At 40.4% G+C, this 25,286-nt stretch overlaps 1 protein-coding gene and 1 long non-coding RNA gene across 2 annotated transcripts in view; one reads left to right on the forward strand and one right to left on the reverse strand.

Annotated features, from left to right (window-relative positions):
• On the forward strand, positions 1 to 23,986 carry C7 (complement C7). Its single transcript, XM_027811404.2, has 18 exons — positions 1 to 489; positions 799 to 854; positions 1,620 to 1,695; positions 2,635 to 2,776; positions 3,574 to 3,712; positions 4,531 to 4,669; positions 5,313 to 5,447; positions 6,649 to 6,892; positions 7,532 to 7,645; positions 8,050 to 8,216; positions 9,201 to 9,429; positions 9,950 to 10,121; positions 10,497 to 10,584; positions 11,957 to 12,089; positions 12,889 to 13,080; positions 15,506 to 15,602; positions 20,504 to 20,688; positions 22,637 to 23,986. The coding sequence occupies exons 1-18, from the start codon at positions 484 to 486 to the stop codon at positions 22,822 to 22,824; spliced, it is 2,502 nt and encodes an 833-aa protein (XP_027667205.2). The 5' UTR covers positions 1 to 483; the 3' UTR covers positions 22,825 to 23,986.
• The window catches only part of LOC114017017 (uncharacterized), an 18,871-nt gene continuing 6,677 nt past the window's right edge, over positions 13,093 to 25,286 (reverse strand). The window contains exons 3-4 of the long non-coding RNA XR_003561821.2: positions 15,768 to 15,857; positions 13,093 to 14,023 (exon numbers count right to left, since the gene is read on the reverse strand). This is a non-coding gene — a long non-coding RNA (uncharacterized LOC114017017). The remainder of the gene's footprint in view (positions 14,024 to 15,767; positions 15,858 to 25,286) is intronic.

Below are 25,286 nucleotides of genomic sequence, written 5' to 3' on the forward strand. Positions count from 1 at the left end.
GTGATGAAAATTAAACCTTAGCAACATCAGCTTAATTCTAGGTCAGCTTTTCCTACTGAAGCTGGGGAGTCAGCTGTGGTGGTAGTGTATGTGACACCAGGACTGGCCTGGGATCACTGAAAAGCCTTGTGCAGAGGAAAGAAGCTGTGAGAGAGAAGATAAGGAAAAAGCAATTGTTCTTCCAGTAAGAGCTCTTCACAGCTTCGTGCCAACCCCAATCAGTACAACCAAACCTTGATTTATACGTCCTAAAACCACTGAGCAGCTCCTAAAGCAGGCTGTGTCCCTGGAGGGCACTAGATGGGTTAAGATTAAAATTCCTTGGCAATATTCAGCCTTTTTAGGGAAAGAAAAGCAGAACAGAAAGGCAGAGTGAGAAGAAATGTACAGCAGCAGACAGACTGACTGACTCCTTTGGCTGCTGAATTGAGTGAAAGTGCATTTTCCCTGGTAATCACTGGATATCTGAGTATTTAATCTAACATGAAGGTAAGACAATTGCTTACTTAATTTGTACTGATGAAATGGATATGGAACATGCAATGAAATATAAATTTATATGCTGAAGATAATAATTAGCTGAAAATGTAATTGGGCAGTGTTGCAAGGAAGAAGAAAACTAAAAAATGAGCTTGCACGACAAAGCTCAGGAAAATCACTGTGATGCTCTCCTTTATTTTTTAAGCTGACTACTGTAAAGATTGCAGAAAGTTAGAACAGCTGTATGAGCAAACAGAAAAAGCAGAAAAGCAAAGTAAGTTTGCTTTTGCTCTTTTTTTTTTTTTTTTTTTTTCCCAGGTCCTGGGGCTTTTTCTGTTGCTGGAAGTTTCAGGCTTCTTTCCTGTTTTTTCCAGGTGAATATTTCTTCAATAAATTACATGCTGAAGACTAACCATGCATAGTTTAACAGGCAACTTCTGTTGTGTGTGACATGGGGCAGGTCTTAAATGGGTCTTCAGATACATCTCCTGGGAAAGGAGGCACTGCTTGCTGTCAGTGCTGCCACTGCCTTCAGTGGTGACAAGAATGGGCATTTTGGTGTCCCTTACCTCTGCCCAGAGGAGTCAGCTGCCCTTTGGGAAAAGAGCACACAGTGGTGGAATAAGCCACAGTGGCACACATCTGTGAAGTACAGCTCAGTTTACTGCAAGCCAGCCCCGATCCCAGGGGCAGGTAGCACCCTCAGTGCATCCCATGGGCAAACTGGGTGAGAGCTGCTGTGAGGAGGTCTGCTGCATGCCATGGTACACACAGCCCCTGGCAGCTCCCTGCTGAGCTCCAGATGTGATCTGGCCTCTCTCTGCTGTGCAATGTGAAACTGGTCCTTGAAGCTGGTATTATGTTTGCACAAAGTCCTTGCTGATGTTCAGGCTATGTGAATAGTATCTAGTTTTTTCTTTTCAGTGACCAGAAAGCCCAAGCTGGGACTGATTTTGTTCTCACACGTGAAAAGCAAATCCAAGTGGTTTTAGAGGGATCCTGATCATACCCCTAATTGTTGTTGAGGGCCTGCTTTGTTGTTTAGAAAAGTTTTGCACTAATGGTTATGGATGGAAATCCCTGATGATTATCCTCTCTCTCTCTCTCTCTCTCTCTCTGAAAAAATGCTACTGGAGCAGCCCTACCCCTCCAGTCCATTGCCGCTGGAATTCTTTTGGCCCTTGGTCTGAGTGTGATGGCTGTACTCAAAAACAGGTACAGATAGACACAGCTTTTCGATACCCATAACCTTAATAGCATGTGCTTTTTTTTCCCAGTAATTAAGGAACTGCTGTATCTTTAAACCCCCAAATCAACTGCCAGACAAAAGCCCCAGCAGACAAGAAAGCTGAAGAACAAAGAACTCAGAAGGGAAATCCTCCAATCTGTCCCCAGTATGTTCCCTTTCAAAGCTATGGTATTCGTGTTGTAAAATAATTTGTGCGCTTTTTATTTTGGTGATAATTCCAAAAGGCTCAACTGTCCAGTATACTGAGACATTACCCCTCTGATGCTGCTTTGTACCAACTCCACTGATTTTTCGTTAGTGAGTCACATCTCAAGGAAAGAAAATTTGATTGCAAAATATTATCCTCAATGAAATGTTGATTTTTACAGTGCAACTCTACTGATGTGCAAGACACTTGCTTTTGATTTTCCTTCTCATTTACTTTAATGTTGCATCAGTTAGGGAGGGATTAGTCAAAATTAAAGATGTGCCATGAGACAGTACTTACTCTTTTTAGAAGCAAAAAGCAGTCTACCTGATGTTAGATTTTATCATCTTCCAAAATGACATTGTTTACTTTGACAAACTTTAGCATTCATATCAGTCATTATTTGGCCTATTAAAAATGTAGAATAAAACTGAAATTTGTCAGCAGCTTTCTCTTGCTTTCAGTTACATACTAGGTTTTTTAACAAACCAGCCAAGCTTATGCATCAGTCTAAAGACCTTATAGATGAAATAGTTGTCTTTCTATTAACCTGAGAGTTTGTTACCATATTGTGGTAACACCAAGTGTTTTTCTCAAAAAAAAAATAGTGAATGTCTCATTTTCTTATAGCAGCAGAGCGGTAGCATTGCCGTGACACTAGTAAGCTATTCCGGCTTTGCATTTGGATTTTCAAAGATCTGCCTTGATTTGCATCCAGATTCGGAGACGGACAGTAGCAGTTTATGGCCAGTATGGTGGAAACCCTTGCTCTGGGGATGCCTTTGAAACAAGACCATGCACCCCAACAAGGGGATGCCCGGTGCAAGACGGCTGTGGTGATCGGTTCAGGTGTTTCTCAGGTACTATCCAAGTTCTTTTTCACCATTTTCTAATCATAAAGTTATATTTAAGCTTTAGTAAATAGGCAATGGCTTTGCAGAACCCTTGACCCACAGATAATTGTGATTTAGGAGGATGTTTCCTTTTTTCCAGCCTCAACCACACATATTTCTAATTTCATCTGGAGTGTTGCAGACCTTTGCAGATAACATGCTGTAGCCCTGGTAGCCTCTCTTAAGTCGTTCTGCCTTAATAATTTTCCCCAGAGTACGGTTTTTTTCATTATGAGAAGGTAATTAAGGAATGCAACCTTTGTTGTGATTTTTCAAAGCTGTTCTAGGGTATATTCAAACATCTTGGCAATCACCTGGGTCATGGAAACTAGTGCTCCCTAAAACAGTCCTTGTATCCAAGCAGCTTCCATTACTTTCACAAAAAACCCACATTATCTCAGTAGATAGATGTTTATCACAGAGGAACATAACCATGTTTTGGTGCTACCAGAGAGATAATCATGGATAATCACAAGCAGTACAGTCAAAGGATGAAAGCTCAGGAAATAAATCCTGAAGTTAACTGTTTTATTAATACATTCTAAGCTTTGAATGGCTGTGGTTCCTTCAAGTGTACTCCACACTCTTTATGTCTACATTTACTGTTGTTTCACAAGCCCTCCTGGGCACAGACTGTTCATCGAGGGAGAGAACAAGCTAATTAAAGTAGCAGGTAAGTGGGACTTTTGCTTTGATTTTTAGGTGATTTCTTTTTAAACAAGCAAACACTTCTCCTTTCCCCATGCACTTTTGTTTTGATTTAGGTCAGTGCATTAGCAGATCTCTTGTGTGCAATGGAGACCAGGATTGTGAGGAAGATGGTGCAGATGAAGATCGATGTAAACAGATGACTGTATGTGATGTTGATAAAACACCTCCGAATTCGGAACTTACAGGAACAGGGTAATGTGCCAGGCTCAGTAGTACTGGTACCAAATGCATTTACATTTTTATTGTATTTGCAGACGCTGGCAGTGCAGATGGGCTTCCTGGACCTATGGTCAAGCATCCCATATGCAAAATTATTCAGTACAACAGCCTTCATCATGCCAATGGCTCAATGCAGCCAGGATGTAGAGGCCCTTTGATCTGAAGCAAGAATAAGGCTTTTTATCTTTAATTGCTGCTATTGGAAAACATATTTTAAGATATGAAATGAAATGCCAACCAATACACATCATCATCAGAATGGAAAAAATGAGCCAGAAATGCTCATTCTTTTTGTTCATTGCTGTTGCATTTGGTACTGAGGTTTCAAATGGATTTGTGGTTTTATATTCCATCTACAACCTAGCAAAATAATTATTTTAAACTTCTTTTACATAGTTTTATCACTTGGAATGCCATATAATTCAGATATAATACAAAAACATTTTGGAATGGGTGCCCTGTTGTTTCTGTGTTTGCATTAATTGCTGGAAAAGTAACACTTAAAATCAGTTGTGATAGATATGTCTTAATGTTAAGACATATCAATATGTGTCCATTTTTGTTGACAAAAAGAGCAACATTTTGCTTTCCACATGGTAGCATACTATGCATGCTGAGTTCTGCAGGCATAGAAGTCTACCAGTTGATATACTCTTTCCTTGGGTAAATCAGCTTATGATCTTAATTTGCAGATACAGCATTCAGTTGTAATGGCTCTGTAATTTTTGCATCCTGTAAAATACTTTGCTACCTCTCCATCTTAATGATCTCTCATGTTTTTCTTCTCATAGCTTTGATGCCATTACTGGTGAGACAAGGGGAAGAGTCATTCATACAAAAAGCTTTGGAGGACAATGCAGAAAGGTTTTTAGCGGTGATGGGAGAGAATACTACAGGCTGAGTGAAAGCGTTCTTGCTTATACTTTCCAGGTATGTTTCCATTAGGCATAGCTTTGTATGTAGACTCATGACTAAAAATAGAGGAATGATGCAAAGCTTGTCAGGTCTCTTGACGGGTATGTTTCCCTAAACACAGCCAAATGACACCTGTTCCCTCTCTTCAGTCACTTACTATTCTGAAATACAAACTGGTGTGTACCTTGCTAAAATAAAAGCAAAAAAATTGTAATTCCCTGGATGTGATTTCTAATTCTCTCACAGTTATATTGCATGTAAAGCCATCTCCTCAGTATAAGTAGTGGTCTATATCACCCGAAGAAATGTTATGTGCACAAGGCTTTGGGGTGCTTTGTGCAGATCTTCCAGAAATACGCTTTGCTTGAAGTCACTGTCTCAGGGATTTGGTTTGTCTCACGTTTATCAAAAGCATGCCAAGCAATCCTTAGTGTACTTTACTTCATAACATAAATACTTCATGTACAAATATGCATTCAATATATATATACATGTATTGCTTTTCCTACAGTGTTCAGTACTTTTAATGAAATCTGAAATGGGTTCAGCCTGGAAAACATATCAGAATTTTGCATAAGGAAGCATTTGCTCTACTATATATAATTTTTAACATCCTTCATGAAGCCTTTTATACAGAATTCTATCTTTCATTTTCTAGGTTAAAGTTCAGAATGATTTCACGTATGAGTTTTTCAACAGCAGCTGGTCTTACATGAAACACACAGAGAGGTATGAAAACTCAAACAGTGGACACAGTTATTCACAGAATAAAATTCTGCAACACAGTCAAAAGGTATGTATAAGTTGTTGCTGTGGCTTAGTATTTTGCAGAAACATTTTCCTTTTTTTTTGATGTGGTTTTATATACAAATGCAAGTATTTATTTTGTCCAGATATTTTTGGCACAAAGTACATGACTGAAAAATTTGTACAAAACTTTTTAAAAGAGATCCCTTGTTTGAGTATCAATTAAAAAGGATTGGCTGCTGGTTTTACTTTCTCCATTTTACCTCTTCATTAGTAATTTATTTATGTAGTAGCTTTTTTCCTCCCTATAGGGGGGCAGGGGCAGGGAATGGCTTCTTCTCATAATTAATTAATCTTTTCAATTTTCTTCCTATTTACTGCCTCTTTTTTTTTTTTTTTTTCCCCTTCTATTACCTCTGTCAGTATCTTGGAGCAAAAAAATTGCAGTAATTCTGTGATGAAAGTTCATTTACTTTATAATACATTTTCTACTAGTAGAACTCCATTAAGAGAGAGATCTGGTGCTTTAAATAGCCAGGAAGTCATAGTGCTTATTCTTTTGACTTATTTAAAAATAAATATTAGATATATAATTTGAGAGTAACTCCCAATTATGAAGTATAACCTCTATCTTAAAGCAGATAAAATCAAGTAACAGTTTTGTGCATTTTATGACTCCCAAGTTGACAGAGAACAAGCTCATGGCAAGCTCATTTTACCACACTAGCAACGGCATATTTTGAGACTTAACATAACAAGGTTCAAAAGCAATTTGAGAGGTTGAGGTGAATAATATTGTATATGCATAGAGGGTTTAATAATTCAGCAGCATCCTCAAAATTGCTAGACCCCCTTACAAAGGCAGACTCCTCTAGACAAAACAGGATGCAAAGACCTCTCTAGTCCCTCTGATTTCCTTTCGGACAAGGCTTGTTAACCTGCTACTGCCAGGCTTTCTGCTGCTGGAAACCACATTAGCTTTGAAGAGTGATATTTTTCTTTCCTAAGTGGCCTTATGCTAGCTTTCAGGTACAAAGGAGGAAAAGAAAGATGTTGCAGTAATTACAAATAAAGGTCCAAAAGATATTTCCTAACATCAGAGTATTCTTCTTGCATTCACAAAGTTGGTTACGCATATTCAACAGCTCTGTAAAGCAGTTTGTTAGTAGCCAATATCACGTGCATGTCATCTGGCTAGTATGGAACCACTCTGATGGAGGCTGACTGATGTCTTTTCCTTCCCCCAGAGTAAGCAGCTGATGGTTGTTGAGAACAGTGTGGAAGTTGCTCAGTTTATTAACAACAACCCAGACTTTCTCACTCTTGCGGAGCCCTTCTGGAAGGAACTGGCCAACCTTCCAGTCATCTATGAGTATAGTGTCTACCGAAGACTTATTGAACATTTTGGGACTCATTTCTTACACTCTGGATCTCTAGGAGGACACTACAAAGTTATTTTTTATATGGATACTGACAAAATGAAAGCAGAAGGTAGAGCACTGGAGTATTTGGTACAAAAAACAAAGTGAATAAACAAGAATAAAAATTTATTTGCATGTTCTTGCAGCTAATATCTAAAATCAAGCAAGTGACTTCTAGTAACCATATTCTCTTCACAGGCAAAAGAAAGAAGATTAGAAAAAGTGCTCAAACCACAGCATTTAGTTCTAGATTCACATCTGTGACCTGCAGTGCTATGGTTAGCAATGAATTGATAGTTGGTTCAGGAGCTCATGAGGCTACACTTGAATTCTAGTGCCAAATAATGTTAAAGCTTAAAAGTTACTTGAAGAGCAAAGTTGGGTAAAACTGCTTAAACCAGACTAAATTACAAACAGAGCAAACACCACAGTGACACATATGATGGCACTTAGTGTGGAGCCGTGCTGTAGAATTAGGGACTGCTGAGAAAAGAGATGAAAGAAACAATTTTTTTCCAGACACACCTCCCCTCTCTCAGCCTCCATCCATAGCCCTTAGCAACTCCTGGGTCTTCCCACAGGATGCACTAGTTAGTTGCCTTCTGATTTAGGTATAATACTTCATGACATCTCAAGTCAATGGGAAACTTGAAAGTTAATCCAACATACTTGCTGTGTACAATGTTGTTAACAGATCGATTATCTGCAGGTTTGAGCATAACAGACATGTATGAGTGCACCACATCAGGCTGGAATGCATTCATTGTGAAAAAGAAGAAAGTAAAGTGCTCCAAACTGGATGAACTGCTACAGACTTCTTCAGGTAAACATTGAACAGTGACTCGTACAGTTGTCATGTCTCCGTCTTTCGTCTCTTCTTAAATAGTTGTCAAAGTGAGGAGCAGGTAGCTTTGTTGAACTCTGTCTTAACATGCTGAACTTGGACACCAAGTACCTGGCTTAAAGTCTTTCCAACACTCATGAATTATTGCTGATGCTTTCCCAGTAACTAGTACTTTCCTGGACACCCTAAGACTGGGCTGCCAAGTCACATGCAAAACCAGATATTTCTTATATATTATCAGTGTAGGAGCTCCTGATCCAGGCACAGGTCCTGATGAGTCCTTTCACTACTTGCTAGCATAGTTTTTGCATGTATTGTTTCTATTTCCATTTGTAAATATAGCAATGCTGGTATTTTCTGTATTTCCTCTTCTGAATCTACAGGAAGCAGTGGTAATAAGATTAAAGGAGACCCCCACATAGAAGGAGGAAGCCCAGGTGCTGTTGCTGGCCTTAGTTATCTAGAGCTGAATAATCCTGCTGGGAACAGTCAGAGATACTCCTTTTGGGCCAGATCAGTGACAGACTATCCCAGAGTAATTAAACAGAAGGTAAGGCTATTTTCTCAAAGCAGACATGAGTGGATGGGATCACCTCAAGGGGAGAAATGATTAAGCCATAGCTGGTGATTAATCAGGCTGTAGTGTCCAATCATTCTGTTTTCAGATCTTTATGAAAAAGAAAAGAGAAGTCAACAGGAAGAAAATGACAGGAAGCTAATATGGTCAGCTGCACCATGACTTTTGGCAGGTCAATACCTATAATCTTACCTTCAGTGACTTTAGTGGAATCCTGCTTAGGAATAGAGGGTCATCCTGGCATTGGAGAAAGCGCAGATCTGAGATAGCCCCTTTCCTGAAATGCGTATTGGCAGGTCTGTGTGGCTTCCACTCAGCTTGTCAGCTTCAGTGTATCCCTTTTATCCCTCCTCGTCTCTGCATCCAGACGTTTAGGCACAACTGGAGCTTCTGGAAGCCAGATACTTCCAAGCTGGGCATGGCCATATTCACTGCTACCTTGTCTAAGTTCCTTTGGGGAACTGCCTGCATACTGAAGAAACTGAAGAATGGTATAGACACAAAAGATCTCTGTCAGGAAGTTTTAAAATAAATGTAAAAGCACAGAATATCATAAAAGAGGCAATAGAAATGCAAAATGTTTTCACTTATTTTTACATTCAATCACTGCTTAATGAAATAACATAATGAATTGTTAAATGTCCAGCTTTTTAGGCTGGGAATAGTTGGGTGAGAATTTTGAGTTACTGTACATTTGTGGTCTGTGTTACACTTTTATCTCAACCATTCTACCACTAGTTTTAATGGATGCTGTCAAGCAGAGCTGACTTTTCAGAAAAAGTCCAATATTACATACTGACATAAGATTTTAGCTAGCTAGTTAGCACATGAGAGCATCTGCCAACTCTCATGTGCAGAAGCATATATCACAATTTATTTTGCATGACAAAATGTGCTTATGAACTCTTATATCCCAATTATAACTATTTAATATAAATGTTTCTGTACTGTGTGTAGCTAACACCGTTATATGAGCTCGTAAAGGAAGTGCCCTGCTCCTCGGTCAAAAAGCATTACCTAAAACAAGCCATTGAAGAATATATGGCTGAAAACGATCCCTGCAAATGTCAGCCTTGTCAGAATGGTGGTGAGGCAACCGTGGAAGGAACTCACTGTGTGTGTTACTGCAAGCCTTACACCTTTGGAGCAGCTTGTGAGCTGGGAACTCTGGTGCAAGATCAGCCAGGTCAGCACTTTTTAAACTTGTGAGAGTTTAGAAGTGGCAAAGTGTGCTTTCCTGCTTCCAGCGTCTGTCTGTGCCTCTGCACAACCTGAATGAGCAGCTGATGTGCAGTGCCTGCTTGGGTCATATGTTGCACGTTCAAACAATGCTTAACATAGAAAACATTTTATTGTTATTGTTAAATGCAGTGGACAATACTAACTGCTCAGAAGGTGACCTTCTGTAAATAAGTATATGTACTAAAGGAATGACTGTCAATAACTTCAAAAGTTTTGGTTTTTAATTTTGCAGATTAGTTGTAGCTGATAGTTATTTTTATGTTCTCTCAGACTCTGATAACATATAGCCTCCATGGAATTATACTTTTGCAAAAGGCAAATTGGTGAAAGATGGAAGATTAGATCGTTGCAATCTAAAATTCTCTGCAAGGGTACAGTTTGGACCATCAGTAGCTTTGAACAGCCTGTGCCTTTAAACTACCTACAGAGTGGTTTAATGTGAAATATTCCCAAATATTACATAGGTGTTGTTGATGGACGCTGGAGCTGCTGGTCTTCCTGGAGTCCTTGTTCAGGGGGAAGGAAATCAAGGAGTCGAGCCTGCAACAACCCCTCCCCACGTGGCGGTGGGAAAGCCTGCATAGGAGAGCAACGTGAAAGCAGACCATGTGAAGAGGAAGAGTTGCAGCATTTTCGGTAAGCAGGAAAAACCCCACATTTTGACCACAACTACAGGAAGATTTAAAAATTTATTTCAGAAGGAGGCACAGGCTATCAAATTCAGGGGTTAGATCACTTACTGAGCTTTCAAATTTAATTTGAAACAAAACAAAATTCAGAAGCTGTGAATCTGATACAAAATAAGAGTGAAAAAGGGGGTAAAAGCTGGTAAACTTGAAATCATTCTATTTAGCACTCTCTCAAATGGCCTGGCAGTGCCTGATTTAGGTATAATCGTGATGTAAATGGGACACATAATAGCCTTGAAAATGGGCTTCACTGAGAAGTGTAGGATCTTGAAAGGAAGAGAGACTAAATTCAGACTAAATCATAGTTTTGTTTGCTTCATAGCTTGATTGAACCACACTGTTTTGATTTATCCATAACTCCTACACAATTCTGTTCACCTCCTCCTCTCTTGGAAAATGGATTTGTTCAAGTAAGTTATTTCTATTACTCTGTTATCTGTCCTATTGCTATCTGCAGTGTCTCTATTACAGTTAATACAAATAGTTACTTGCAAATTTGTATTTTTCTTGGCAAGCTTAGTATCAGAGCTACTGTATAGCAGCACTCTCAGCATTTCTCCCTGGCTGAAGTTTATATGACATTAGCCAAGGCCTCTTACTAAAAAGAAAAGAAAACCAAAAATGCTCCACCCCCAAACCCAGAACAAAATCTTTCCTTTTCTGGAATGTAGCTATGGAGAAAAACAATCTACTTGTCCTTTACCCTACACACATAATAAACATTTTCTGAGCCACATTAATTACATATTAAAGCACAGGAAACTACAGAAAAAAACAGGACAGGAAGTAAACTGTCCAAGGTCATCCAGCAAGTCCATAGCAAAACTATAATGTTTTTTAGGCATCTTCACTCTACACCCCGTAAATCACCATTGTACATTCATGTTCCCTGATGAAACTATGATCTCACAAGGTATTTGGTTGACTGTAACTTGGCCCTATTTAACAAGGGAGACTAAATTCCTCCCTTGGAGGAATGGATTATGCCTTCTCCATGTTATGAGGCTGTCTAGAGTATTTTCGCCCAACATATAGATAAAAGGATTAGTTAAAAATCTGTTAGTTACCTCTGCACAACTGCAACCTGAGGCAAGATCCAAAATTTTGCATTCCCTCTTTTGCCAGTGTTGTTTTTTTGGGAGTAATCAATACTTGCCTCTTATATTGATACTTCTGTTTCACAAACTGAAGGTAAAACCCTGAAATTTGTGGAGTAGTCTCAATTTTTCATAAGACCTATCCTTAGGAGAGAATGAGATATAAAATATGAAAAGATCAGTCTCTTCAGGTCCAGGTCTTTTGTATCCCATTAACCTTTAGCAAGCTGATAACATGCCATTGTAAGAATTAACAGAGCCATATACTCTCCACTGATCCCCCTGGAAAGCTGTTCAAGAGCTTATGTACCCCCTTGAATGCTCAATAACAGGCATATTTGAAGTCAGTTTGTACACTGGCAGGAGAGTGCTGTTCCATCCCTCATGTACCACTGCCAGACCCCTGCCACTGAGCACCTTCACCTCTAACCCTCCCTTTGCTAAGAAATCCCAAATATTCTGTATTCTACAAACTTGCAGCAACACTTTGATTTTGATCACATTTACTGGCTATTGATTACCAGAATTCACCCAGTATTGCAGACACTCTCATCAGTGCATTTTAGGGTGGCATTAATATTTCTCACTGTCCTCAGCTACTGTACCCCTGAATCAAAGGGAGTTCCATGCTGCTAGTGGTTCTTAGATTGTATATCCAAAATGTCATCTGCTCCTTTGCTTTCAGAATGCTGAAAACTCATACCCTGTTGGGAAAAGCATCGTTTATGCTTGCAGACATGGATATTCTCTTGTTGGTGATCCTGTTGCTAAGTGTGGCAGTGATTTACAGTGGCAAGCTGGAGACAGATACTGCCAGGGTATGTCTCAGTGATTCTTGTTTTGAAAGACAACTCCATTCCTGAATTCCAGTGAAACATCTCTGAACGTCTGCTTTCCAACAACAGGAGGAAAATACGCACCTGCATTTCCCCGTTACCTATACATAATCATGTCTAAATTGACTTTTATTTTGAATCCAGATATTGTAATACTGAAATAGAAACATACCTATAAAGTCTGTTTCTAAGGAAGGCTGGAAGTGAGGGAGATTAAATTCCAGTCCAGGAGTTACTTCCTGCAGAAACAATGTTGCTTAATTTGGTCCTGTTGGCTATATCCAAGAACCACTGGAATGAGTTTGTGATCAAAGCCAACTGAGGAAAAGGTCCAGTGGGCAGCACTGGGCAACCGCAAAGTTCTCAAATAAGCACATTGTCACAGGAACACAACTCCAAGTATCACTTTACAAATCTTGGATGATCTCCCCCACTTCAGTCTTTTCCTCTAACCTGGTCAGTAAACATTAGGGTTTCTTTTTTTCCTTGCACGTTTTATTTGTGAGTCAACTTTGAGTCCTAAGAACAGAGGAGCCCTCTTCAAGCTAGGTCTGGACCTGCAGGTGGTAGGAGAAGATACTGTCACTCTGTCCTTGGTATTGCACCTCTGGCTGGTGTGATGAATTACTATCTTGTGCTAACATGATTGATATGTTTCTACAGGAAGATCAGCTAATCTTACCATTCAATTTGTTAAGTAATTTAGGAGAAGGTAGAATATGTGACTGCTTTCTGCAATACATCGATTCACTGTGGCTATCTCAAATGCTTCAACTCTTAGAAACCGCTTGTCTCCTGCCCATCCTGGAGGGGGGGTTGCAAGGAGAGCCATGGAAACCTGTGTATGAGATCGGTGAGAGAATAGCTCTGTCTTGTCCGCATGGCATGCACTTAGAAGGGGCACACTCTGTTTTGTGCGAGCCCAGTCTCAAGTGGTCTCCTGACATGAAGACTATCCAGTGCAAGAGACCAGGTAAGCCTCTGCAGTCTCCCAAGTGCAATGCAGGGGTTTTGTTCCTGGACAGATTATGGTTTACGTAGACAAGATACAGACAGAGCTATAGCTGATCTAGTGATACAGAAGCCATACTTAAATCACCAGCAGGAAGCACAGAAAATGTGAGGATGTTTGGTTTTTTGGTTTTTTTGTTTGTTTGTTTGGGTTTTGGGGTTTTTTGTTTGTTTGTTTGTTTGTTTGTTTTTTAATGGGCTGTTGCAACAAGATGCCTTAAGACATTTCTTGTGAGGTTTCCTTACAGGGTTTTGCTTCCCGCTCCCCTATTGCTACCAAGTATTGTCACTAACAATATTTTAAAAGATTGCCTGGGATGTATGCTGCCTATTCTGCCATGCCAATATGCTTCACTTTACGCACTTGTGTAGCACCACTGCCATGTGACCTGCACCTCAGAGATACGGCTTTCCTATCTGGAAGTTGTTCAGTGCACCACAGCCTCTCACAGGAGAGGACAGGGCTGCATGACTCCTTTTGCTCATCTGACAGTTACACAGCTGAGACAAAGTAAATCTCCAGGAACTGGAAGTAACGGGAAAACACTGCTTTAATTTCATGATAACTCTGTTTAAGCTCTGGGTTGATACTGGCGGGCACTGGCAGAGAGGGAAATGGGCGATAGCATAAAGCAGCTCTATCTGAGTCATCTTTTCCTGCTGTGGAAGGCAGGTGAGGCTTTCTTTTGAGCACCTCTAAGATGCTGATCAGTGACATACAGGCATCCAAGCAGCTTTCTGCTTCAGGCCAGTTGCATCTTCACCCAAGGTCCCAGATGTTCTCGTATCCCTGGGGAGGCCATTGCCTGGGGACAACAGCCACTGTGGTAGAAGGCTAGGCATGCTTCCTGCATTTCATATCTGTCCTCTCCTTATCAGCCGGTTGCTGCCTGAGGTAGCTTCACCTGAGGGAAGAGGCAGGTGGCGGTCAGGCTTAGACCTCAAAAGGTGATGGTCCTATGAGGTTCCCAGTGTAACTTGTCTGCTGCTGTGTCATATCCACATACACAGGGAGCGTAAGGATTTCAGAAGGAATAACATAGCTGTACAATGAATGGCCCACTGCTGCTAAAGTGCTGAAGTACTGTTGCCAATTACTCCTTAGACTTAGCTGTAGTGACTGATTTTAATAAATTTTTTTTCTTACATCATGTATTCAAATTATGGTAATAACTAAAACCAGTTTCAAATGCTTCTATCCTTAGAAACAGCTTGTGCCTGGCTGTAAGGGAACATTATATTAGTACAAAAGTTAAAAAAAAAAGGGGGGGGGGGGAGGGACACAACAATTAGATTAGAATAACACAACAACAGTTAAGAAAACAAGGACAATGAGATAAAACAGCTAAAAAATAAGAAAAAAAATATATATGCAGACAATGCAGCACACATACATTTAGGTGAGAGTATTTAGCAATAGCGTTGGTAACAGTCAGCTATACAGCCAACAGCCCCAGGGATGGAGACAAGGCAGTGATCTTTGTTGGAAACTTCCGCTCTTCAAGCAGACATGGTTATGTCTGCTGTCTGTATTGCAATGCATGGCAACACTTTAATTTTTTCTTCTCTGGCTATTTCTGCCTATTTGGCTTAAAAAGTCTTAATCCATAAGGGAGATTTGTTGAATTTTTCTTTTTTAAAAAGGCAACAATATTCAGGGGTAGTAAAGTTTCACGTTAACATAGAAAACTACAGACATATAATCTAAAACACAAATCAGGATAAAACTTTCTTGCTATTACTTGCTATAGACATCTCCAGAGGAACGTTTAGCAAAGGCTGATTTCATTTTCAAGCTTGGAATACAACTCAGCACTCAAAGAATAGTACATGTGCAATGACGAAAACTCCTCAATAATCACTATTGGTTTTGTTTTTAAAGTTAGTGCAGGCTGAGGACTAATGATAGAACTTGTAGTAGTCATCACCATCAGTGTATAAAGATATTCAAGTTCACACTTTCACATAGGACTTCGAAGCCTTAGCTTTTCTAGTGACAATAGTGAAGCCAGTAACTCTGAAACCTAATGATAAAGCTGTTGCCAACTATGATTCAGCACTGCTCAGTTTAGCAGAAACAAACAGCTGCTGCAGAAATTAGATGAATGTTTAAGCTTGAGCATAGTATCTGTCTCCTTCCATCTGACTCACGACCCGTGAATAAATTACTGAACAGTAACTTTGCAAAGTGTATAGTATCTTCTTAATAATGTTGATTACTTTCATGCAGTAGATACTTTTAATGAGCATGCAGGATGTGATTTTATGTCATGGTTGTACAATTCAGTGCCTTTTAAGCTCAACTAATAAGATAATTTCAGAGTAGACCTTTAACAGCCCTTGTTTTTCTGACCCTTAATAGCACTATCTGTTTTCTTCTACTTCAGTGCCCAGTGTGAAACCAGAAGTGACAGAGCCTAAATGTCAGCCATGGGAGAAAGTACATCAGTCACAATGTGTGTGCAAAATGCCCTATGAGTGTGGGTAAGTTCAGGCTGAATTTGGCAATGACTTTCTCACTTTATTCAAGACCAATTAAATTTCTTAAGTCTTCAGTCTATGACAGATGAGAAGGCCTTACTCATATGAGAAGGAGGCATTGTAATTTGTTTGCTTTACAGTTCAATCTGTGTCCTGTTCATCACTTACCTGCCTTGTCAGAGCTGTCAGTGGGTTTTGGCAGTGATGGAATTTGGTTGGATGACAGAAGGTGAAGGCATAATTTCAGCTCCACTTGATCTGTGAAATAGATGGAAAAAGATACAATGATATTTTGAAGATTTAGAAGATTGAGGAAAAGTTAGAACAGAGGCCCTTGGGACATAAACCATCAAAGCAGTAAGCTAGCAAAATAAAGCTGATTTCTTTCTCCTGATGAGAGACTGGAGAGTTATGAAAGCCACAATAATCTAATCTCCCATTTACACAGCAGTTTGCACAGAGCAGTCGTGTCACCTTTCCTGAGCTCATAACTTGTAGACCAGAGTTTATTGTTTCCTGTTTGATCTAAGCCTATATTCTGCAATAAGCAATGCAGGAGAAATATAAGGAAACAAGTAACTCTCTCAGTTCTTTTCTAAACATAGAGGTAACAGACGCAAAACAGGGGAGTAACAAGAAAATGCTTGAGACCACCTGGTGCTGATGGCCAGATGTGCGAAAGAGCTCAGCACTCCAACATCTGGGCTGGTTTGCATAGACAGGATGAAATCTCCTATAAAGTCATAACAGCAGGTGTGAGCTCTGGATATGAAATCTGGCCAGGTTTATGTCACAGCAGGAGCTGAGCAGTTTGGAGAGTCCAGGATAACAGACTAAATTGGTCTTATCCTTGTGTAGTAGGAAGAAGAAATTTTTAAGTCATCTCCAGTGATTTCAAGGTAACAGAATTTCTCAGCTGAGGCTGTGTACTTTCCATCAGCCACATAGCTCAAGAGTGCACTGCACAGTGACTCTAGTTCTCATCTAAAATTATTATACTTTGAGCATCTCAAAATTAAAGTTGGTGAGCTTAGTTCAGGTTTGTAGATCCACTAGGCAGTTCCCTACAGTCTGAGGCCATTGCCTTGCATGCAAAGGTACGTGCCAGGTTTGTAACAGCTGTGCTAAGGCTCTGTTCCTATCCTTAAACACCTAAATATTCTAAATAACCTGGTCCTACTCTTTTTGTTTTGATACTCATTAAAGTGAGGCAACAACCCCTCCTTTGGTTCATGGGTGTGTTAAGGTAGTTACAGTGGAAGATGAGGGGAGTCCACAGTGCTAGGGAAGGCCTTGGGCAGAGTCACAATAACCTTGGAAGTTAAATGAATTACATTCAGTTATGCATCCAGGCTTCAGTTATAATTAATCTACTACTTGCATGTTTCTATTTTTTATAATTATGTTCAAAATGGCAGAAGATAGATAACAGTCATTTCTATTACCTGATGCCATCTTTTCACTCTGTCTTGAAATAACACATCTAATAATAGAAGGATAAATCATCAGCTGTCAAAGCAGACTAATCTGCCAGCCTGTGAAGGCTGTAGGAGTAAGGCACGTAAGCAGATCTTGGTCCTTCCTCAAAGAGCAGAAGTAACTTGGCTTGCTTTGCTGTGGCAGTGACTTTCAGCAGCAGCCTTTGCGCAGAAGACAGCTGGGAACAAGAGTTCACACGGGAATTCAGGAACACCGTGGTTTCAGACCCATCCTACATCTTTTCGGTTTCCAAGAGACTAACAACTGAGGCTTCCTGGGACAGCACAAGAACCCTGTAACAGGCTGGTGAGGGGTAATTTGTCCCTCATGACATGGTGCCTTAGGCTACATCTATCCTCATCAGTTAGAGCAAGGGAATGATCCTGGGCATTAGAGCTGCTAAATTGCTAAAGCAGCTCCTCACAGAGCTTCAGCAAGGGCCAACTCCTGGATAATTCCCAGGCACAGGGCGGGAGTTACTAGGGTCAGGGACCATTTCCATCTGATGCCCTCCACAAAGAAAGTTTAACAGTATGGACACCAGCTGTTCTGTGTGAATTGACTCTGGTGTAAGGAAGGGGTCAGAGCACAGTGCATTAATACGGATGAAACCTCAGCCTCCAGCAGCTGAAGACTATCTCCACAGTGAAACATGAGAGTTGATAATTTTAAAATATGACTCTCTCTTTTTTCCTCAGAAGTTATTTGCACAGCATCTATGTCTCTCCTAAGAGTTCTTGGCATGTGTTAGATTATAACTTCTGGTCTTGAATATAATTTTAAGAAGCTAAAATAATTACCAGGATGCTGAATTTTTCACTTTTTAGTTTCATTGAAAGCTGCCTGCCTCTCATTGTAGGTGAAAGGGAGAGAAGGTATTTGCTGCCTTGCATATGCTCTTTAATTTCTTACAATATCTGCCTTAGTAAAAGCTTGTTCTTATCCAAGCCTTCTTTTTTAGGTAAAAGGTATTGAATTTCTCACATTCACTTTACACAAAGATTCTTCTTTGCCTCTAATAATTTCTATTGCACTGCTATGGTGCTCCCAGCCTTGTAATATCCCTTCTCAGCAATGAGTGCAAATTATTAATTTCTGAGTACAGATTCTTCATCCTTTTTCTTATGCATCTGAACATGTTGATGTCCACTGGCTTTCTCCCAGCTGACCCAGCTGAAGCTAGTATGTGAGACACTCTCAAGACAATTCGAGGGATTATACTGTAGTGAGAGATTGGCAACGTGGAGCGTGAACCCCTCGGTTCAGCCTTCGGCAGCTGGTTCAGTCAGCCTTCTCCCTTCTTTTGGGTGTTGCTAAAGTGGTGCAGAGCAGGCAGATTAGTGCAGTTGTGTTTGGCCTTAATCTTTTCAGCTAAATTAAGCTGCCTTGTGTACAAGATTTTGACCTTAAGACTTACATATTAAGATTTATCACTCAGGCAAATAAAGAAGGCCTCTGAACAATTTTAGACATAATAAACAACTTAATTAAAGATTAGATGCTTTCCCTGAATCACACTTTGTTCTTCCGAATTTAAGGTGGTATTTAAAGATAAAGTTTTTCTTATCCCTCTGTCTGTAAAGATAACTTCACGTTATAATTCTGTGCACCACTAACTCATAGGCTGTGCAGCCAGATGAGCAAACAACATGATGCAGACAAAGGCACCGGGTTCCTTTGTCAGCTGCTTGGGGATGCATCCCTTGGGCTGTCCTCTTAGTGTGCCTCAGAATAAGGTTAACCTTATTCTTTATGTTAACAAAGGAGCCTTAAGGAAAGTTCAGGCAAGAAACTTTACTAGAGTTTTAATGGCTGGTATTTTGACTGAGCATAGCAGTTAAGGGAGCCATTGCAGTTGTTGATACTAACTTCAGTAGGAGGTGTAATGAAGTTAATAATCTTCAGGACATATTCAGTTGCAGGTAGATGCAGCCAAGTTTTCAGGCTCAGCTGATGAACTCTGTGCCATTTTTTAAATATCTTCAAGGTGCACTATGTTACAGGTAGTTTAAAATTTCTGTAAAGCTAGCTCTTTTAAGAGGCTTCAAAACCATCTCACAAAGAACCATTCCCAAAGCTTAGAGCAGGCACTTTTCATCATATAGATTAAAAACCACTTCCTAATTCCCAGGAAAAAAAAAATAAGTCTTAACACTTGGCCAGCAAGTGAGCAAGGTTTGAGTCAGGACCTTCTTACTAGACCTTCCCTCTTCCAAATTCCTCTTGCCTACTCTCACTAGCCACTTTCACAAGGACTGTTACCCATCCCTTCAGACAGTCCCATGAAGATCATTAGGGCCATTTGCCTGTTCCTCATCAGCCTCTCCTCCCCACCAAACACCTGTGTAGCTGAGATTGACCCTCAGAACTGACCCATTAGACACTAAAAGTTTCGGTGGGAGTGTTTGTGAGCTCCGAAGGAGGAGCTGTACTGAGAATAATCCTTTGGTGCCCCATTTCAAAGGTCCTCATCCCCTGAGAACACATCTCTGCTCTCTCATACCCTGTGTGGCACCTTACCTCTGGCTGTAAAGTGCATCTGGGAAAGCACAGGCATGCCCTGTTCTAGACAGGCACTTTTATTGTTCACTCCACACAGATGCCACTTATTGCACTGAGAATAAGTGGACAAGTTTGGGGTTTGAGATTAAAATCCAGAAATAATGGAAGGGTTCTTACAGCATGAAACACAAATTATAGCAACTTCTTGGAACTGTCCCCAAAGCTAATGCTGTTTAAGGTTGTCCAAGAATTGCTATTACCACTTTTACGAGCTAATTTTTGTGAGTGTTAGAACAATATCTGAATTTCAAGAAATATACAAACAAATTCCCTGCATAAATAGAGCAGATTTTTCATTAATTTTCTGTGGACATTATGTGTATTTCCAGAAATATCTTTGGTCTCTGATGTTGGATCATAACATTTTGTTTAGTAAAAGTTAAGGTTTTCAAGGACAGCAGAGAAAAAGTCTTTAAGCATAATCTAATGTCTTTTAATTATGAAATACTTATGAAACATTGTAATGAACATGCATGTGTGTACATACCATATGTGTATGATATGTTTCTATGTATGTACTTAATATGCATACATGTGCGATATATTAGATTGAGGTCTGAACCTTTTTTAACTAAAGTCTCAGCCTCACTGCTACTGAGGTTAATGGCAAATGCCCAGTAATATCCATGTCCTTCAGAGGGGACAGATCCTGGCATTGCTGAGGTGCAGCATCATGTGGAAAAGAAAGGGCTGAATTATTCACATGTCTATGTCTCAAGTTCCCTTGCCTCAATCCTAGGATGTACTTCAATGAACAGGGAAATTGGAACTGGACCCTGAATGTTTTTCACATCCTTAGCAATTCTTAAGGGGTACCAAGAAAAAGCACATTTAAATAGCCCAGTCTCTGCTTTTGTTTTCAGTCCTTCCCTGGACACCTGTGCTACAGATCAAAGAACCAAGAGAAACACACCTTTAACTATTTGCAAGATGCATGCCTTGGAGTGCATGGGCAGAAAATATTCTGTTACTAACGCAGAAAACTGCAAAATACCTCAGGCAGCTGAAATACCGTGTGGATCATGCCGTTCATGGGAAAAATGTGATGGTAAGAGATTCTTCACAATTGTAAGCAAAATTGTTTACAAATTTTATTGTTATTTATGAATGAAATAATGTTTTTAAAATTAGGTCTATATCCCCTGTTATGCATTAGCTATAGGTCTGTCCTGGTATGGTATCTCCAGACCCTCCCAGAAGCACCAGGTACTGCTAAGCGAGTTCAAACCATCAGCCCAGTGTTTGGTGTCCAAACATGGCAGGAAGCTCCGACCATGGAAAAGAAAACCCTGCAGGACACAGTAACAAAATGCACTATCTGCAGGAGAAGTTTATTCCTAGTCCCTGCTAAATGAATTCACCTGTTGGTCCCTGGGAAGTTTTGGGTGAAACCCTTGCCCTATCTTTTTTTACTGTATCCAGCTGTTTTAAATTCCTCAACACAGTAGTTCCGGAAGTCCTTACTGCCCACAGGAACAGCAAATCCTTTCCTAAAATTTGCCGAGCAGTATCCCCAGCAGTATTTTATGTCAAGGAATTCAATGTCTTATTCTATACTAGCTAGGAAAGCCATTTACTTTTATTTGTACTTCATTGCCTATCCTGTTTCTCATATTACGATCAAAGATGAATGTCTCTTCCCTCAGAGGAAATAGTCCCAGCTTTTTGCAATCTGTCTGCAGTGGAAGTTTTCAAATTCCCTAATGTAATTTCCCTGAGTGTCCTACACTACACTGCCTTTAATGGAGGGTTGCCAGAAATGGGAAGATAAAGGAGTAAATTAGGTTTCTAGAAGTGCTCCAGCTAGAGGCACAGTTATTGTCATATTTTGAAAATAAAAAAGATTACTTGATAAGGGTTCATCTCTTTTGTCTAACAGGGTTGAATAGCCAAAATAATAAAAAGACATAATCAAAACTGGCTGGAGCTTCAGGAGAGACAAACACAGGCAAAAAACCCCAAACCCTAACAAAACATACAACACCAAAACAAAGACAGAGTTATGAAAAGTAAATCTCAGATGAGACCTTCCTATATGATTGTTTAGCTGTCATAACTGATAGAACTATGCACATTTGTTTGTAGGAGAAGATTCTTTGATTTTAGTGAAACTGCCAGTATGTAAATGAAGATAACAGTTTCAGGTGTCTGTATGATCAGTTTGTTACTGATCCAAAGACAGATCTCTCATCTTACATGTTGTTTGGACTCTGGAGCAGTAGATACGTGAACTGGTTCAAGCAGTAACATCAGAAATACCTGACATACCTCAGGCATCTTGAGCAAGTGTTTCCCACAAGCGCTACCAGCCTCTCTGAGCAGAGGAAGCCCCAGCAGTGCACCACTTGTCTCCACTTCTAGTTTTATCACTGAACCTGAGTATCAGCTAATGTTACTCTGGTTAGGAAAAGAATCATAGAATGTTTAGGGTTGGAAGGAACCTGTAAAGTCATCTAGCCCAGGAAGTGTAGACATCTTCAACCAGATCAAGTTGCTTAGAGCCCTGTTCAACCTGACCTTCAAGGCTTCCAGGGATGGGGCATCTACCACCTCTCTGGGCAACATGTTCCAGTGTTTCACCACTCTGATCATAAAAAATTTCCTCCTTGTATCTCATCTGAACCCACCTTCTTTTAGTTTAAAAACTTTACCCCTTGTCCTATCTCTACAGGCCCTGCTAAAAATTCTGTCCCCATCTTTCTTATTATAAGCTCCCTTGAACTGTTCAAAGGCAGCTATAATGTCTCCCCAGAGTCTTCTCTTCATGCTGAACAACCCCAACTCTCTCAGCCTGTCCTCATAGGAGAAGTGTTCCATCCATCCCTCTGACCATTTTTTGGCCCTCCTTTGGACCCACTCCAACAGGTCCTTGTCTTTCTTCTGTTGAGCACCTCCAGCAAATTGCTGTCAACCCTGCAGTTTTGCTGGAAATATTTTAGTCTGTTTTTTATTCAGTTGGATACCATCCTGAGTGTTTTCTCTGTGATTTCGCTTAGCGCAATCCAACAGCTGTGTTTGTGATGAAGATGGGCTGTGTGAGGAAGGAGGCATCCAGATCTGTGCTGAAGTGAGTGGCTCTGCTTCCCGTCGGACCATGACCGAGTGTGAGGTTGGGCGGCTCAGATGCCAGGGGGAGACTGTCGCCCTTGTCAGCATAAGGCCCTGCGATGTACAGAGCAAATAAGATATGTTACGGTTCGTTTTGCTTATTGCCATGGGATATGTCAAAATGTGTCAGCTCTTAGGCAGGACGTACTTTGAACGTTGCTTTACCAAATGTAAGCTCTGCTGTGAAGCCCGCCACAGCTGATGAGACTGTGCATCAGCTCTGGTCAGCTTTGAATCAGGGCCTGAGGTGCTTCATTAGGGAGCTGCACTCACCACTACTGCTCATGACAGGGCTCTTGCTTATGCCCCACACTTAGCACTAGCAAGTTTACCTCACATTTCCTTCAGAATTAAAAAATATTGCCGAAGTGCAATACTGCAGTTGCTGAACTAGCATTTATAATAATGGATTACAATGTCTGACATTGTAAATACATTTTTCTTAAAGCCACACAAACATATGCATGGACTGAGTAGACTTAGATTGAAAAAAAAAAAAAAAAAGAACAAGCTTTACAGAGTAAGAAGTATGATTCTTCTCTTTTAATAAAGTAGCTTCTCCCTGCTGTGCCTTATTCAGTTGAGCAAACAGTATGCACAGCATTGAACCTCTCATAGAGCCTAAAGCTTTTACAGGTCAAAACAATGTGCATTAATAGTAAAGCCAGCTTAATGAGAAGATGCCTATGCTTGCAGCTTCTCATACACAGAACCACTTCATGAAAAATCATCATTTTACATTGTTGTAATTATCATCATGGGCTACATTTGCAAGGGCAGCTAACTCAGTTGCATGTCGCATGCATTTATGGTTGTGCCAAGACCAGTTTGCTTACAGACCGTTGCATGTAGAGGCCTTCCACCACAGCAAAACTTTCTCAAAGACAGTTATTATGGAAAGTGTATCTTCACAGAAATGGAGACACTCGGCATGCAGTCCCTCTGGAGTGACCTTTGGACAATCTCCTAAGACTGTTCCTGAGTAAAAGAAGTCTGTTACTCTTTCCTTATGCAGTTATGCATGCTGTCTAGTGTAGTTAGACAGTGACATCTTTGCTTACCTATGGTGTACCTTGCAAGTCCATTCAGGTACCTGTCCTGGAAGTCAGATACCTTTTGACTATTCTCAGGTGCAAACAAGGATAGCAAGTGCAGTACTATCAGCAGGAAGCCTGTATGCTTTTTAAGTGACAGATTTTATTTCTTATTATCAATAAATACCTACCAGATAAAACATCTCTCTTGGTTGTCATGTTTATACCTGTAGATTCCTCACATAAACACTACCCTCAGCTGGAAAAGCTTTGCTTACCGTTGTGCTGACAAAAAGCATTAAGCCAGAACAGGAGCAGCTTGCTTTCCCTTGGAGACTCCCTCTCCTGGTGACAGCTGTGTGGAGGGGAAGGTTGCCACCCCACTAACCAGAAGGGCTTCCCGACCTTTATGCTGTCTGGAACTTTATGGCAGGTTTTTTGTTTTTTGAACAAATAGCAAATTCTTGTAATAGCTTATAGATGAAAACAAGTAGAATAAAAGCCAAATTAGTTTAATCTGCTATTGGGTCTATGTAATTTGCTCAGGAGTAGCACGTTTGGCGAGCAGACAGATGTTTGCCCCTTGGTTACTCCCTACTCTCTTGTCCACAATTTCTAGGCTTTTTCTTGGGGCAGCTGGCACAACATGTGATTGTACCATGAGCCCACTGGGTAACAATAGCTTCCATAGATGCTGGAGGCAAGAGAAAATTGCCTGGAAATTTCTTGATAGATAGCACAGGAACAATAGTGACTTGGTGATTCATGTCTTCAAACACAGTGAAACGCAGAAAACCAGCACAGGACTTCATGAAATGTTGAGAATTCCTGCTTAAGAAACAGTTTAAAAAACCAGCAAGATTGCCTGATAATCATCTCGATACATCAGGGGGAACAGAACTCCATGTCCATAAAGTAAATTAGTCTGAGATAAGACAGACAAAGTATTAATGAAGGCTGCATTTCAAATGCTTCATCCAGTCCCTGACATCTCGCTGTTTATCTGACTCATCTAAATCTTCACAGGGATCCTTTTTCTCTCCTTTTCCTTTATAATTACCCACTCCATCTTTTCCCCTCCTACTTCTCAGCCCAGCCAGCTCCTTCCCTGTGGACACCTCATAGACTCTTGCCTGCAGGTGTCTGGCAAAGGTCTGCTCCCCTTTGTGCTGTGACACCACAGTCCTTTCCCTGCCTCACTTCTTCTGCATGCTGTTTTCAGTCTTGTGCTTGGCCAGGTCAGAAAGCATGTCAGTTCCATCATCCCTCCTGAAAATCTGAGGTCATCTTACAGTATTTCAGAACAGGCATGATACCTTTTTTTCTTTCTTTTATAAACAATCAGCTGACTGTCTAATGCTGCTTGGGAGGGAATAAGAAGGAAGTGAGTAGGTAGAAGTTTTCTTCAAAGCAATATGACTATTTAATGAAGGAAATCCAGGCTCATGTAGGACCAGTGACTGGGATGACAATGTGTCCGATCATTTGTTCATTCATTCCTATG

Source organism: Falco cherrug, chromosome Z (assembly GCF_023634085.1).
Source record: "Falco cherrug isolate bFalChe1 chromosome Z, bFalChe1.pri, whole genome shotgun sequence".
NCBI classification, from domain to species: Eukaryota; Metazoa; Chordata; class Aves; order Falconiformes; family Falconidae; genus Falco; species Falco cherrug.

Coding starts and splice junctions, on each gene's coding strand:
- C7 (XM_027811404.2), top strand. Junction 5,448..6,648: donor TTCTGCAACACAGTCAAAAG/GTATGTATAAGT, acceptor TCCTTCCCCCAG/AGTAAGCAGCTGATGGTTGT. Junction 13,081..15,505: donor TATCCAGTGCAAGAGACCAG/GTAAGCCTCTGC, acceptor CTTCTACTTCAG/TGCCCAGTGTGAAACCAGAA.